The 13,720-nt window shown below is 41.9% G+C and overlaps 1 protein-coding gene across 1 annotated transcript in view; it reads left to right on the top strand.

The window, feature by feature from the left end:
* PCNX4 (pecanex 4) overlaps positions 1-13,720 on the top strand; it is a 140,401-nt gene that overhangs the window by 78,204 nt on the left and 48,477 nt on the right. The window contains exons 6-7 of the mRNA XM_082275719.1: positions 1,371-1,471; positions 4,655-4,777. Of these exons, the coding sequence (XP_082131845.1) occupies positions 1,371-1,471; positions 4,655-4,777 (224 nt within the window). The remainder of the gene's footprint in view (positions 1-1,370; positions 1,472-4,654; positions 4,778-13,720) is intronic.

Below are 13,720 nucleotides of genomic sequence, written 5' to 3' on the forward strand. Positions count from 1 at the left end.
ATAAGGACATTCTCCTTTCTTGTTTTTATTCTTCCCCAAAATATAACAAGAACAACAAATATAACAAGAAAATTGCCTTACATTGCCTTGATGTGGTACGAGCTGTCAGGGTCTACCTGACTGCCACAGCCTTTGTTTGCACGCTCTTTGTTTTGCCTGTGGGGTCTTGTAGAAAGCATCCAGCTTTTTCACTTCACCATTGTCAGGTGAATCAAGCGACTTTTCCCCAGGTCCTATGCTCTTAAGGACATAATTTCAACTTTCAATTTCTAAGGACTATATATCCCATGGTACCTTGCTATCTGCAAGCAGTAATTCCTTTACTGACTCAGACTCCTGAAGCTCCTCCTCTCAGCACCTCTGTAGATCAGAAGGCAAGCTTTGTGAATTCCATGACAGAGCAGTGCCTTCTCACAGGGCATAGTGAATATGTGCCACAGAATTCAATGAAGTAAATGCGGAGGGATCTTCACAAAGTAAAGCTGGATACACACTATCCAACTTTTGTGGTTAGATTTCCTTCAGATTTACCTTTTCTATGTAGTGCAAGGGCCTGCCAGATTGCATACAAATTGAAAGTGTTTAGGTTTGATCTCATATTATATGGTTTTGGTAAGTCTAAATGAAAAAGTCTTCAGAAAATCTTATAGTGTGTATGGCCCTTTAGTCTACAAACTTCAAGGTCGATCAGATTAATATGAGTAGGCTAGAAATAACTTAAATACAATGTGGAAATTAATACAATTTTTTTTTTTTTTTTTTTAATTTTGACCATAGATACTCTTTTTTTGTCTCTGTTTCTGTTTGTGAGATCAAGATGATCTCTTTGACCTGGTGATCATTGTCTCTGTAATTGGAAGTGATTCAAAATCCAAAGTGTTACAGTTGTCACAGGACAGGAATAGAGAGGACATCTGTTTCAGTGACAACTTTCTAAGAAGATATTTCCTTTCATTTTAAAGATATTTCCTCTCACTTGTAGTTGTGTCTTTGGTACAGAAAGAGAAAAGAAATCCCACCAAAGGCACAAATACAGCAAATGGAATGGGTTTAATAATTTCCCAGTGTAGTTTTTATCTACTGTATCTGTCTAGCTTTATATGCACTTTTAGTCTTGGCTGGACCATTCAACCTCTTACACATTTCCGAGACTTTTTTCTCTGAACTGAAAAATCCATCTGGGAGAGTTTCTTAGAAAAGCCAAAGCAGATGCTAGGAGCTGGGAAGTCAGATGTAGGAGTTTTTTTTTACTGATACAACCCAGGGGTATATAAATTAGAAGGTGACTTATCCCAGTGGAATCTACTCAAAAGTAAAATGGTAATTACTGAATGGTCTGACCCTTTTATTTTGTTCCTATTTTTTTTTAGTGTCTCCTTTAATGATGGCGGCTTACCTCTCTCTGGATACTTCACTGCATTCACTGCCTTCGGTATCAGCCTGCATTGGACTCACAAGGGCTTATAGGATGGTAAGGGAGTGCTGTGTCAAAAACGTTTCTGTTATAGATGTATCAATGAAATGGAGTCTTTTTTTTAATTAATGTTTTAATACAATGAACTGCTCCAGATAGCATTGTAACTGTGCTCAGCCAGAACGTCCAGCTCAGTGTACCATTAGGCCTCTGTCACACTTGCAACCCTGTTGCTGTTGGCCACTTACTATCGACAAGATTGCTACGAGAACAGGAAGAATACTACTTACCTGCTTCTACCTCACTGGCCAAGCCATATAAATGCAGTATAATGCAGCTTTCTAAAGTTTGATTAAAAGTGTCTGTAAAAATGAATGATAGGTTTTCAGCTACTAATATTTGTTTTAGTACTTTAGTTATTTCAGATCGATTAATGCATTACGTATAACCAAAAGGTGTTACTTAGCAATTTGACATGAATTTGAGAAAAAAAGCATATGTGTCTATTTTATTTATTTGACTATCGATAGTTCAGTTAATAGATGAAAGGGCTTGCATACACATGCAACTACAGTATGCCCAAGCATCATTCATTCCATGCTCCATTTGAAAAAAGTAAAGAGGAGCTGTCTTGGGTTCATTAAAGCCAATGAGTAGCATTTTTGCAGTGTACCTTTGTGCTCTCAGTCAAAGTGAAATGGATTGTTCTGCCCACTTAAAGTGGTTGAAAAGTCAGAAGGATTTTTTATCTTAATGCATTGTATGCATTAAAATAAAAAGCCTTCTGTGTGCTGCAGCCCCCCCTAATGCTTACCTGAACCCCCTCTCAATCCAGCGATGTCCACAACTGTCTCAGCCGTCCGGGACTTCCCTCCTCATTGGTTAAGACACAGCAGCGGCGCCATTGGCTCTTGCTGCTGTTAATCAACGTACGTTAGCCAATGAGGAGAGAGAGTTTTGTGTCTGAATGGATACACGGAGCTGGGACTTAGCTCGGGTGCCCCCATAGCAAGCTACTTGCTGTGGGGGCACTCAAAGGGAGGGAGGGGCCAGGAGAGCCAAAGAGGGACCGAGAAGAAAACAAAACTACTGCACAGGGGAGGTAAGTATAATATGTTTATTTTTATTGGCAAAAAACAAGACACTCACTTTAAATGATGTATGTTTGACAGATTCCCTATACACATACTGTATGTGCTGCTTGTAGGGGGTCAACCCTGTTCCACCTGCTACAAACTGTTCATGGAATAGGTAGGGGTTAGGAACTCTGTGACCCCCACAAGCCCTAATGTGTCCCTTTACAAGAATATTTACCAACTAGTCCTTAATGTGTCCCTTTACCAGAGAGTACAGAGAAGGGCAACAAAGGTAATAAAGGGACTAGAGGACTTCAGCTATGAGGAAAGACTACAAGCATTGAACTTATTCTCTCTGGAGAGGAGACGCTTGAGAGGGGATATGATATCAATGAGCAAATACCGTACTGGCGACCCTAGCATAGGGAACAAACTATTCAGTCAAAGAAAATTTTAAAAAGACGCAGCCATTCACTAAAATTGGAAGAGATCAGTTTAACCTTAAACTGCGTAAAGGGTTCTTTATTGTCAGAGCAGTAAGGATGTGGAATTCTCTTCCACAAGCAGTGGTATCAGCAGGGAGTTTCAAAAATTATTAGATGGGCACCTTAACTAACACAACATACAGGGGTATACGGTGTACTATTGACATAAACACATACACACACACTCATCATAGGTTGAACTGTACGGACTGGTGTCCAAGTGTTTAGAACATTTTATACTTGAGTGAAACACAGGGGCTTATTCTGGCCAAATTTACTATTTGGGAAATTCTATTGTAAACTATTATTTCCTGCTTATTATTATTTATTTATTTATATATATATATATATATATATATAGAGGGGTTTTTACCTTGCAGTACATTGGTACTGTTTCCATACCAGGGCTTATGTACATTTTAGAATGTGCTATGTTTTGATATGCTTTTGTATTAATAAAGTTGTTGTTTAATATTTTTCTATACAATGTGTTGGTGGTATACTTGTGTTTGGCTGTATTAAAGTCCCAGTGGGTGAACAAATTAAATGTAATGACCAATTGTTAGGATAAGCAGCTCTTTACTCTGATTGTTATTCCTTTGTTAATTGTAAATGTTTTTTTGCTGTCCAACCCAGACTATTATCCTCACTGAACAGCTATAGGGAGGCCAAAAATCACCTAATTATAATTATTCATAAGTTCAGTTCTGAAGACTGCTACCATGACCCCTTCAGTTAAAGTGTAAACCAAAAATTACTGCGCTTGTGTGCTAATTATATAACAAAAAGCTGAAAACACATCAGTGAGATACTGTATTTATCACCAAAATGCATATGTGAACATAAAGTGTTGCGCTGAAAATTGTGTAATCAATATATTAATCCAATATAGTCTAATGTGAAAAACAGTCCATAAATGAAAAAAAGTAAAAAGACTATGGGTCCAACAGCCAAAGGATTGAAGACAGATGCTGTCTCCTCCCCTTCACCAAAGAAGCCAGTCACCAACACCCTAATGAGATGTCCTCTTACCAGAGTTCGTAAACCCCCTATATACAGGCGGGTCTAACGGGCTTTTGGGGACTCGCTCCCTCTAGCAGTGCCTAAACAAGACAGCACAATCTCCAGGATGGTATCTTAGGGTGTGATTCCAGGAAAGTACCTCAAACTCCTTATACGTGGTACATATGAATCAAGAACACTAAACAGTGTAAAACCTTTAGACAAATTTTTATTTGAAAGCGAGTATAACAAACATGCGCATGGCGTCCGCTTCCACTTCCAGGTAACGGGATGACGTGATCAAGCCACTCCACCCTATGCGTTTCATCACCATAGAACTTCTACCGGGTTATAGACTGACTTTCAGAATATACAATATGGAAGCTAAGCTTCTGGTTAATGATAAGGTCCAAATATTTTGCATCTCTGTGAATCACTGCAACGCCTTCCTTCCCAGCACTCTTAAAATATATTTTATTAGATCTTGATGAAGGGCTTTTGGCACAGGTTTCTCAGCGATGAGAATTTTGCAAATATTTTTCATCTCTTAACTATAGAAATTTTGTGGCTGCTCTGTTATATTTGTGTCCCCTTTTTGTGGCCATATATAAAAGTTTTAGAATTGTGTGTAAATTATTTTAGTGGTCATGTGCAAGGTGTTTTTTATTTTCCTCTAGATATGGCAGAACACAGAAAATGCCTTGCTGGAGATGGTCACCGTATCAATTGTACAGCTCTTTGTTTTTAACACGACCGTCTGGTGGAACATTGATCTGGACACAGGGATCAGGCTTCTTTTGGTAAGTGTTAGACTGGTACTTTATACTAACCATACCTGTATTATGCTTATCAGCATTACCGTGCATAACTATAATTTAAAGTGTATGCAAACCCAAAAAACAAATATTGTTTATTTTGCAGTTTACTAGCTCTTAAATGAGGTGGCTGCTTTTTTTTTTTTTATTCACGCAGTGTTCTTGCCAGTAACACGATTCCTATTGTAGAGTGACAGTGCTCACTCACTGTACTGTATCTGTAAATGGGTGGTATTGTCACCCCAGTACAGGATGTCTGTTAGACCGCATTCACACTGAAGCGGCACAACTTCGGGGGCGACCTAGGAAGTTGTGTGCGCCGCGACTTGCAAGCGACTTGCACGGACTTCATATAATGAATGTCTATGCAAGTCGCTCCCAGATCGCCCCGAAGTAGTACAGCACCCTTTTTCTAAGTTGGAGCGACTTGTGTCGCCTTACAAGCCGCGGTAGTGTGAATGGAGACTTAGAACTACCTGATTGCTACATTTTATTCAAACCTTTCCTTTTATTTTTAGTTAATAATCCTGTAAATAGTGCCTTTTTTATCCTTTTATGACTACACTTCTTCCTTGTACCTATGGAAGGAGCTCTGCTTGACACACAAGGCTGGCCTTCAAACAGGCTCTGCCTTTGTTCATCCCCATTACAAGGGGTTTAATAGAATTAGTAGTTTACTAACATGGTTTATGCTGTGTTTTCAGCTTATAGGCGGTGACAAGAACTGCATTTCTGGCAAGATTAACAGGTATTTTTTGTACTTGCTGAACATGTTCTTAGCTGGATAAAAGGAAACTCATGTAGCCACCCCATCTAAGGACTGGTAAGCTGCTATATATTAGATTTTTGCTTTTGGATTTAGATACACTTTAAAGTGGTTCTAAACCCTAAAAACGTTTACCTTAATGCATTTACTGCATTAAGGTAAAAAATGTTTAGGCAGCAGTATGCTGATCTCAGTACAGCAGTGTGCCTGTCTTTAGCGGCTCTCCACGCGCTCGCAAGCTTGCTGAGGCAGTGGGAGCCAAATACTGTGATGAGGAGGTGGTGGGCAGAGCTGAGCCGTGCTGTCTGTTTCCATTGACACAGGCAGCGTGGCCTGGGGTTGAGAAAGGAGGTGTGCTACCATAGGAAGCAGCTTCATATAGTGGCACACCGAGAAGAGGACGAACCAGGAGCGCTGGCGGGGGCCTTGTGATATAATTAGTTTTAGTGTATTTTTTCCAAACTATGCATTTGGAAAATAACAGTGCAACTACCCCGGTAGGCAAGTGGTTAAAAATATTTATATAGTTTCTAATTATTTTAGATCATTCATTTTTTGACAAACATGGGGGGGGGGGGGGTTGAGATGAACTGATTAATTTATCTTCATGCTCAGAACTAGTTACTAGAAGATTTAGACTGGTATTAACGCTTTTTTTTTTTTTTTTTTTAAATAACAAACACGTTATACATATCTGCACAGAGCAGCCGCATACCTCTTCTTTTTGGATCCCTCGCTGGTGTGTCTGACTCCTCCCCCTTAAGCAATGCCCCCAGAGAAAGCCACTTGCTGGGGGGCACCGCTGCATGCTCGCTCCCGAGCTACTGCTCTATGCGTCCATAAGACACATAGAGCCACAGCTCTGCCCATCTTCCCCCCGCTCTCTCCTCATTGGCTCACTGGCTGTAATTGACAGCAGTGGGTGCCAGTGGGCTCCTGCTGCTGTCTCAGCCAATGAGAATGGGAGAGTCCCAGGACAGCCAAGGCTATCGTGAACATCGCTGGATTGGAGGGAGCTAAGGTAAGTATTAAGGGGGGCTGGGGGTGCCGCTGCACACAGAAGGTTTTTTACCTTCATGCATAGAATGCATGAATGTTAAAACCTTCAGCCTTTTAGAACCACTTTAAGCATATATTTGTGTTGGATGAGGGTTAAAGTTAAACAGAGCTGAAATATTTAATATTTTTTAAGTGTATAAATAACTGCGTCAATATTGGGTCATTTTCTTTTGATTGCACTTGCTTGAAAGATATGCCTCATTCAGACATTGCGTTACAGTAACAAGCATTCCGGCTTGCGATTTTGAAAGCATGATTTACAAGCATTTCCGCGTGTCACGTACAGGGCAGCCCATTGAAGTGAACAGGCTTCCCCTATGCGTGACACATTGCTGCCCAAAAGAAGCTCCTGCTCCTTTTTAGCTGAAAAAAAAAGTGCGCTTTTAAAACGTACTTTTTGCTACGTGTTGCGACAATCGCAGTAAAATCATACGGTGTTTGAGGTACCATTAAAGTGGTTGTAAAGTCGGAAGGTTTTTTATCTTAATGCAATTTATGCATTAGGATAAAAAGCCTTCTATGTGCAGCAGCTCCCCTGAGCCCCCTCTCTATCCAACACTGTCCACGAGTGCCTCAGCAGTGTCAATCAAACTCAGTTAGTCAATTGGGAGAGAGAGGGGCGAGGCCAAATGGCAGCTTCGTGTCTAAATGGATACTCGGAGCTGCAGCTTGGCTCAGGTGCCCCCATAGTAAGCTGCTTGCTGTGGGGGCACTCAACAGGGGGGAGGGGCCAGGAAAGCCAAAGTGGGGCCTGAGAAGAGGAGGATCTGGGCTGCCCTTCGCAACTGCACAGAGGATGTAAGTATAACATGTTTATTATTTTAATAGAAAAAAAAACAAGACCTTACAATCACTTTAAGAATAATGGCACCCAAACACGCATTTTGCTACGATTTGGAGTCGCGGGCAGCATCGCACTGATTCTGGCTATGATTCCAAATCGCTTAATGGGAACAGGGTCCTACTGAGCTTATTTATGAAACATTGCTGTTTAATCAATTGTTTTTGTATTTTTCCCTAAATATCTCCTTGAGTTCTGACAGAAAGCCCTGTTTGGTGAAAGAAAAAAATGTTTGGCTATTTTACTAAACCTGTTAGAGCTTCAGCATCATCTACTTTCTATTCCTGAGATCTACGAATGGTTGCCTATTCATCAAAAACAAACAAGACATGACTGTTTGAAACTTTCACTAACTAGCCAACATATTTTGGGGAAGAAAACAGAAAGAGAGGCACCTCTGAGTGTAGACTGTAAGATTATTTATTGTAGAATAAAAGAATCAAACTCACATGGGTATGTGTAACACAAGCTTTTCATGTGAAGTATCACCCAGGTAACGTTCTGAGGTGTAGGGGCTGGATGTGCCCGTGCTGGAGCCGTGTCCGACACTGGTAACGCTGATCCCGGCCAGCGATGTCTGTGGTAAGGAAAAAGACAGGATCGAGGGGTGGACCGCAAGCTGGAAGGCAGCACTCGCCTCTGATGTCACTAGTCTATGACGTGTTTCAGAGCATGCGCAGTAAAGAGGATACTACAATGCATGCTCCTTTTTCAAGCTAGTAATGGGTAAGTCTGTACTGATTTTTATACACATCCCACAATCTAGTGGTCAATATACGGTATATTTCCAAGAAAAAACTGATAATTCAATACAAGGAGACATAAAACATTTGGGAAAATAAAACCGCTGTATAATGCAATGTATACTAGTTAAGTGTAGATGTCTGACAAATAGATATAAGTACAGGCTCACCCATTACTAGCTTGAAAAAGGGGCTCGCATTGAAGTATCCTCTTTACTGCGCATGCTCAGAAACGCATCGCGTACTAGTGACGTCAGAGGCAAGTGCTGCGTTCCAGTGTGCGGTCCACCCCTCGGTCCTGTCTGTTTCCTCATTACAGACATCGCTGGCCGGAATCAGCGTTACCAGTGGCGGACACGGCTCCAGCACGGGCACATCCAGCCCCTACACCTCAGAACATCCCTTAGGTGATACTTCACCTGAAAAGCTTGTGTTACACATACCCATGTGAGTTTGATTCTTTTATTCTACAATAAATAATCTTTCAGTCTACACTAAGAGGCATGTTACATGTTTTGGGAATTTGCTTTTACTCCCCCCTCTGTAGGCTAGTCCTGAAACAGTGGACTTGTTCTTTTTTGGCTAAAGCCATATATATGGACATTATTATTATATACGGACTGCCATAATATCAGGCTTTTGCCCTTTTTATGGACCTTTATGTATCAGCGACAAATTATTTATGATTTTAAACATATTTTGGGGGGGCTAAGGTCCCCCTTCCCCAGGCCTTGAAAACTGAATGATCTGGCTTTGTGTATTTCTCAGGGACTCCACTGGTGAAATCTATCAACCAAAATGCTCAGTTCTTTCCCATAGTTTGTAGAAGAGTGCACCAAGATATTGTTGACAGTCCAGAAAATGTTTATTTAGTAGTCATTAAAAAAACAGACAAAACATTTTGGGGTTTCCAAGAGGCTCCCTTTACCAGGACATTATGATGATTAAAATAATTTTTGCTGTTTTTAAAATTATGACTGCAGAAAATCCAAACGTTTTTTTCTAGTTCAGCATTGTCAAGCCCTGAGGAAGGGGGGGGGCTGTTGGAACATCCCCAAATGCATTGGTAATTTTTATTTATTTTTTAACAACTTCTGCATTGAATAAATTATCTTCTACAATCATTGAGATGCTATACTAAGGCTCCATTTACACTTGTGTGACTTCAAAGTCGTGCGATTTTTGTTGCGACATTACATTGCAGCTTTGATGCAACTTTGAATTGGGGCGACTTTGGCTTTGACTGTTGCACAGCTGTCGCATTGATAACATTACTACTTGACCTCCAAAAGGTTTACCCCCCTTCATGATCAGGCCATTTTTTGCGATACAGCACTTCATTACTTTATTTGACAATTGCACGGTCATGCAATGCTGTACCCAAATACAATTTATGTCCTTTTTTTCCCACAAGTAGAGAATTTTTTTGGTGGTATTTGATCACAACTGCGTTATTTTTTGAGACCAACCATTTTGAAAAAAATAAAACAAAAGCATTATTTCTCTTTTGTTCATTGATGGACACCGCTCCTGATCTTCTTAACCATTGGGTTATACTGCCCCCTAAAGGTGTAGGACACTAGGCAGAAGAAAAGTCTGGCTATGCCTATGGGCAGTCCCAGGGGGTATACTCCCTCTCTGTGCTATAGATCCTCAGTTTTTTTCTGCCTAGTCAGGAGTAAGGACCGAGTTACTTGCTGGGATCTCTGGTCCTGGAAAATTATTTCTTTTTAGAATTTTTTTCTCCTGGATTTTTCCTGTGAGATCTCAAATCAACTGTCAGACTGGGCGACGGGCTGCATACAGTAATCTAGATCCAGTGGTCACCCCAGTCTGGCCAGCGAGTGCGCGCAGAACTCAGCTCCGCCCTAGGTCGACCGTGACATAGCCCCACCAGACGGGGGCTGGCCTGCTCCTCGCCTTCCCCTCCCTAATCAGATCTTGAATCTGATACGTCCACTGTGGACGTGGGTCACCCACGTGCCCTGAATCCTCAGATAGTGAGGAGAATTCCTCCACTTCTGCAACCGCACATGAAAAGGCGCTGGTGGACGCACTGATTGTATCTGTGCGTGAGACCCTAAAGATGGAGGCGCAGGTTCCCTTTGGCACTCACAAGCCATCCAGAGTGGCAACAGTGTTCCCTTTCCCCTCCTATTTTGACAGAATTGTCACTAAAGAGTGAAGACGACTAATATGTCACCTTGGGGTCCCTAAGCGATTTTTCTAGGCAATATGTAGGGATGCAATGCACTCCACGGACTCTAACCAGAAGTGGTGCAATGATGCTAGGCTCCTCCCTATGAGTTTCGTCACTCTGACATCATCGGGTGCAGCCAGCGGATTCACACTATGGGATTTGCACCTAAGTTTTGCATATCTTGCACAATATTGTTTTACCTCATTCAGCAATTTCATTTTTTGCACATATGTTGCACTTTCCACATATTTTAAATAATTTCTTTGATATATGACAAATTACATTAGTTGTATATCCCACAGAGAGCAGGACCAAAAATCCAAATATTTTTTACAGGTTTCATTATAGGCAGGTAGTAGTCATAAGGGGGGCAGCAGCTCCATGTACACTTAGCACCTTACCACATATTTTTTCGAATATCCATAGTGCTGATTACATATATTTAATGCAGTTTATCTGTAGTGCCTCTTTGGATGCGGCTCCCCTAGTGGCTCCTTTCTCTGATTCGGCAGTGGTCCTTCGACGTGTCTTTTGGCTCAAAATGCTGGTCTGCGGACCAGACTTCTAAAAAGGCCTTGACTGATCTTCCCTTTCAAGGCCATTGCCTGTTTGGTGCTATTCTGAATTGCATCATTAAAGGTCTCACAATGGGGAAGAGTACCTTTTTCTTCCACAGGCTATTGAGGGCAAGAAACCTCATCGTAGTGTGGGGTTGGGTTACCCTCCTCAGCTTCACATCGCTTCAGGAGGTCTTCCCCATGCTCACACAGCTTTCAGGGGGCATTCCTTCTCCCCTGCCCACATGGCGTCGGGAGGTACACATCTGACTGTCCTCCTCTCACAGCCCACACGGCGACAGGAGGCAGCAATCCTTAGACTTCCTCTGGACAAATTATAGAGGCCTTAATTTTCTCATTCTGAACAGCTGAATGGTTTTCAACTTCCTGCTGGCTATCTCTGCAGCCAACACCCTATAGTAATTGGTGAACTTTCTAAATCAGGTGGGAAATGCATCTCCTGCCTGTGACTACATCCACAGATTTACCTGACTTCCTGTCACATAGCCCCCCCCCTCTTGTTTCAACCCTCGGGTTGGGACACAGATTTCCAGACACGCATGTGTCAGGCACTTCTCTTCACTCTCACTGATAAGCCTCCTAGTATCCTCAAGCTTCCGGATGAAACTGTTTCTGTCATCTTCATTGACAGATTTCTCATAAATGTCAGACAACTTGTCCCTCATCTCATATACACATTCTTCAACTGCATTTTTGGCATCATTTTGCTCCTTCTCAGGTTTGTCCTGCATAACCGTCTGTCCTATCCACCATGGAGGACCGTGATCCATAGGCAACTCAATTGTGCTAGTCTTAATGTCTTCAACATTCTTAAGACGCCTCTCTCTGCAATCAACAAATGATTTCCACAACACTTTGAGAACCTCTGCTTCATTTGGCTTTGTTCCAAGAAATGCCTTCTTGAGCTTGGCTTGCTCAGAAGGCCTTCCATTTGCGACAACAGGCTGTCACACATTTCTTCAAAGTGACCCCTGTTCATTTTTCCAGCGACATCATCAACTTTCCTTCCACCATCATATGGGTCAAAGGCAGTAGCTTCATTAATTAGCCGTAGACAGTGAACCCAGCGATCTGGGTGGTATCCATTACAGACCTCCTCTCTGCATCAGTGAAGAAGCATGGAACTGCAACACAGTCTATTACAGGTTTCTTCAATGCACTTTCTGCTGAACTATTTGACCGCTCAAGGTCACCTGGTTCCTTTTCTTTATCTGAACTCCACATGGAATGTATCTTAAGATCACGATCAAACTTCTGCCACCTGTCTTTCACCAGTTCCATTTTGGAAATATTCCCTGAAAGGCACTTGAAATTCATTTGCTTCATGTTTTCAACAACAGCCTTAGTTTTCTCCACTAGGTGGTGTTTGCTTTTTTCTCCCAGCTTTATATCACTTGCTTTAGTTTTCTCCGCTTTAGTTTTCTCCACTAGGTTTTCAGCCTGAACTGAGAAATCATCACATTTCTTGCACAGCTCCTTTGTTTGCTGAAGCTCTAATGATACATTTTCCAATGCTTGAAGTTTTTGAAGGAACTGTTTATTCCAGAGGGGTAATTCAAGCCACACGTCATCACATTTCTGAGGCTCACTCAGGACAGACCCCAAAACACTGATCCTTTTAAAAACTGCATCAGGCACACTATCCCCTCTTTGGGACAGATCCTCTGTTGCCTGTAATTCCAACTGAATCTTCATCTCTTCTACTTGCTGTTCTAAGGCTCGCTTAGACTTTTCTAGCCCCTGAACGCTTTTCCCAACATCATCCTTGGAGCTGACCAAATCTTCCATCTCTGTACACAGCTGTTTGTTAACTCTTTCTAGTTCAGCCTTACACTCTAGAGTTTCCTCCAAGGAGCGAGCCAAGAACAGGGCTTTGCTCTCTTTATCACGCGCCTCCGCTTCTGCACGGTCGCGTTCTTCTGCATATTTTGCAGACACAGTCTTATCCTCACGAAGCATCTGATCAAACTTCTTTTTCACATTTTCAACATTCTCAAATGAACCAACGCTTTCTTCCATGCGTTTTTTCATATCCGCTATCTGAGCTTGCAGTGTTGCAACTTGCTCTGATAGGTTTTTCTTTGCTTCCTCCTCCTCTTTTAATTGTTCCAGGACACCATTTTTCTCATCTTCCATTTGTTTGAGCTTTGTGCTAAAACTCAGCCTTTGACACCTCTCTTCCTGTAAGAGTTCCTGCGTGTCTTGCAGCTGCGATTCCAAGATAGAGAAATCTTTTGCAATTTCTCTAGATTTGCTGTCTGCTTGAGAAAGCTGATTTGTGACATTGTCCAACTCAACCTGCAGTCAGTTTGCCTTCTCTGACAGCTTAGCACACAATCGGTCACCTTCTGACACTTTGACTTGCGATTCCTGCAGCTGTGCCTCTACTTTTTTCTCTTGTGTTCAGAATCTCCTTTTCCCTGCGTAAGAGCCTTCACCTCATTGGCTAGTTTCTGGGAATGAGACTGTAATACTGCCACACAGGTTTCTTTCTCCTTTAGCTGCTGCTGGACACGTTGGGCTTCATCTTTCCAACTTTCACAGTCCGTACGCAATTCATCTACCACATTGCTCAAAGTGGTGAGCTCACACACAGTACTCAGTAATTTAGCCTCTCTTTCACTTTTCTCCTTGTCGCTGAGAGACAATGTCGGTTTCAGAGCGACATTCTGTTCCTGCACCCCCTGCAGGTCTATTTTTGTAGCTTCCAAAGACTGAAGACTTTTTTTTCAGCTGATTAC

This window comes from Pelophylax lessonae (assembly GCF_965119305.1).
Source record: "Pelophylax lessonae genome assembly, chromosome: 13".
Taxonomy (NCBI): Eukaryota; Metazoa; Chordata; class Amphibia; order Anura; family Ranidae; genus Pelophylax; species Pelophylax lessonae.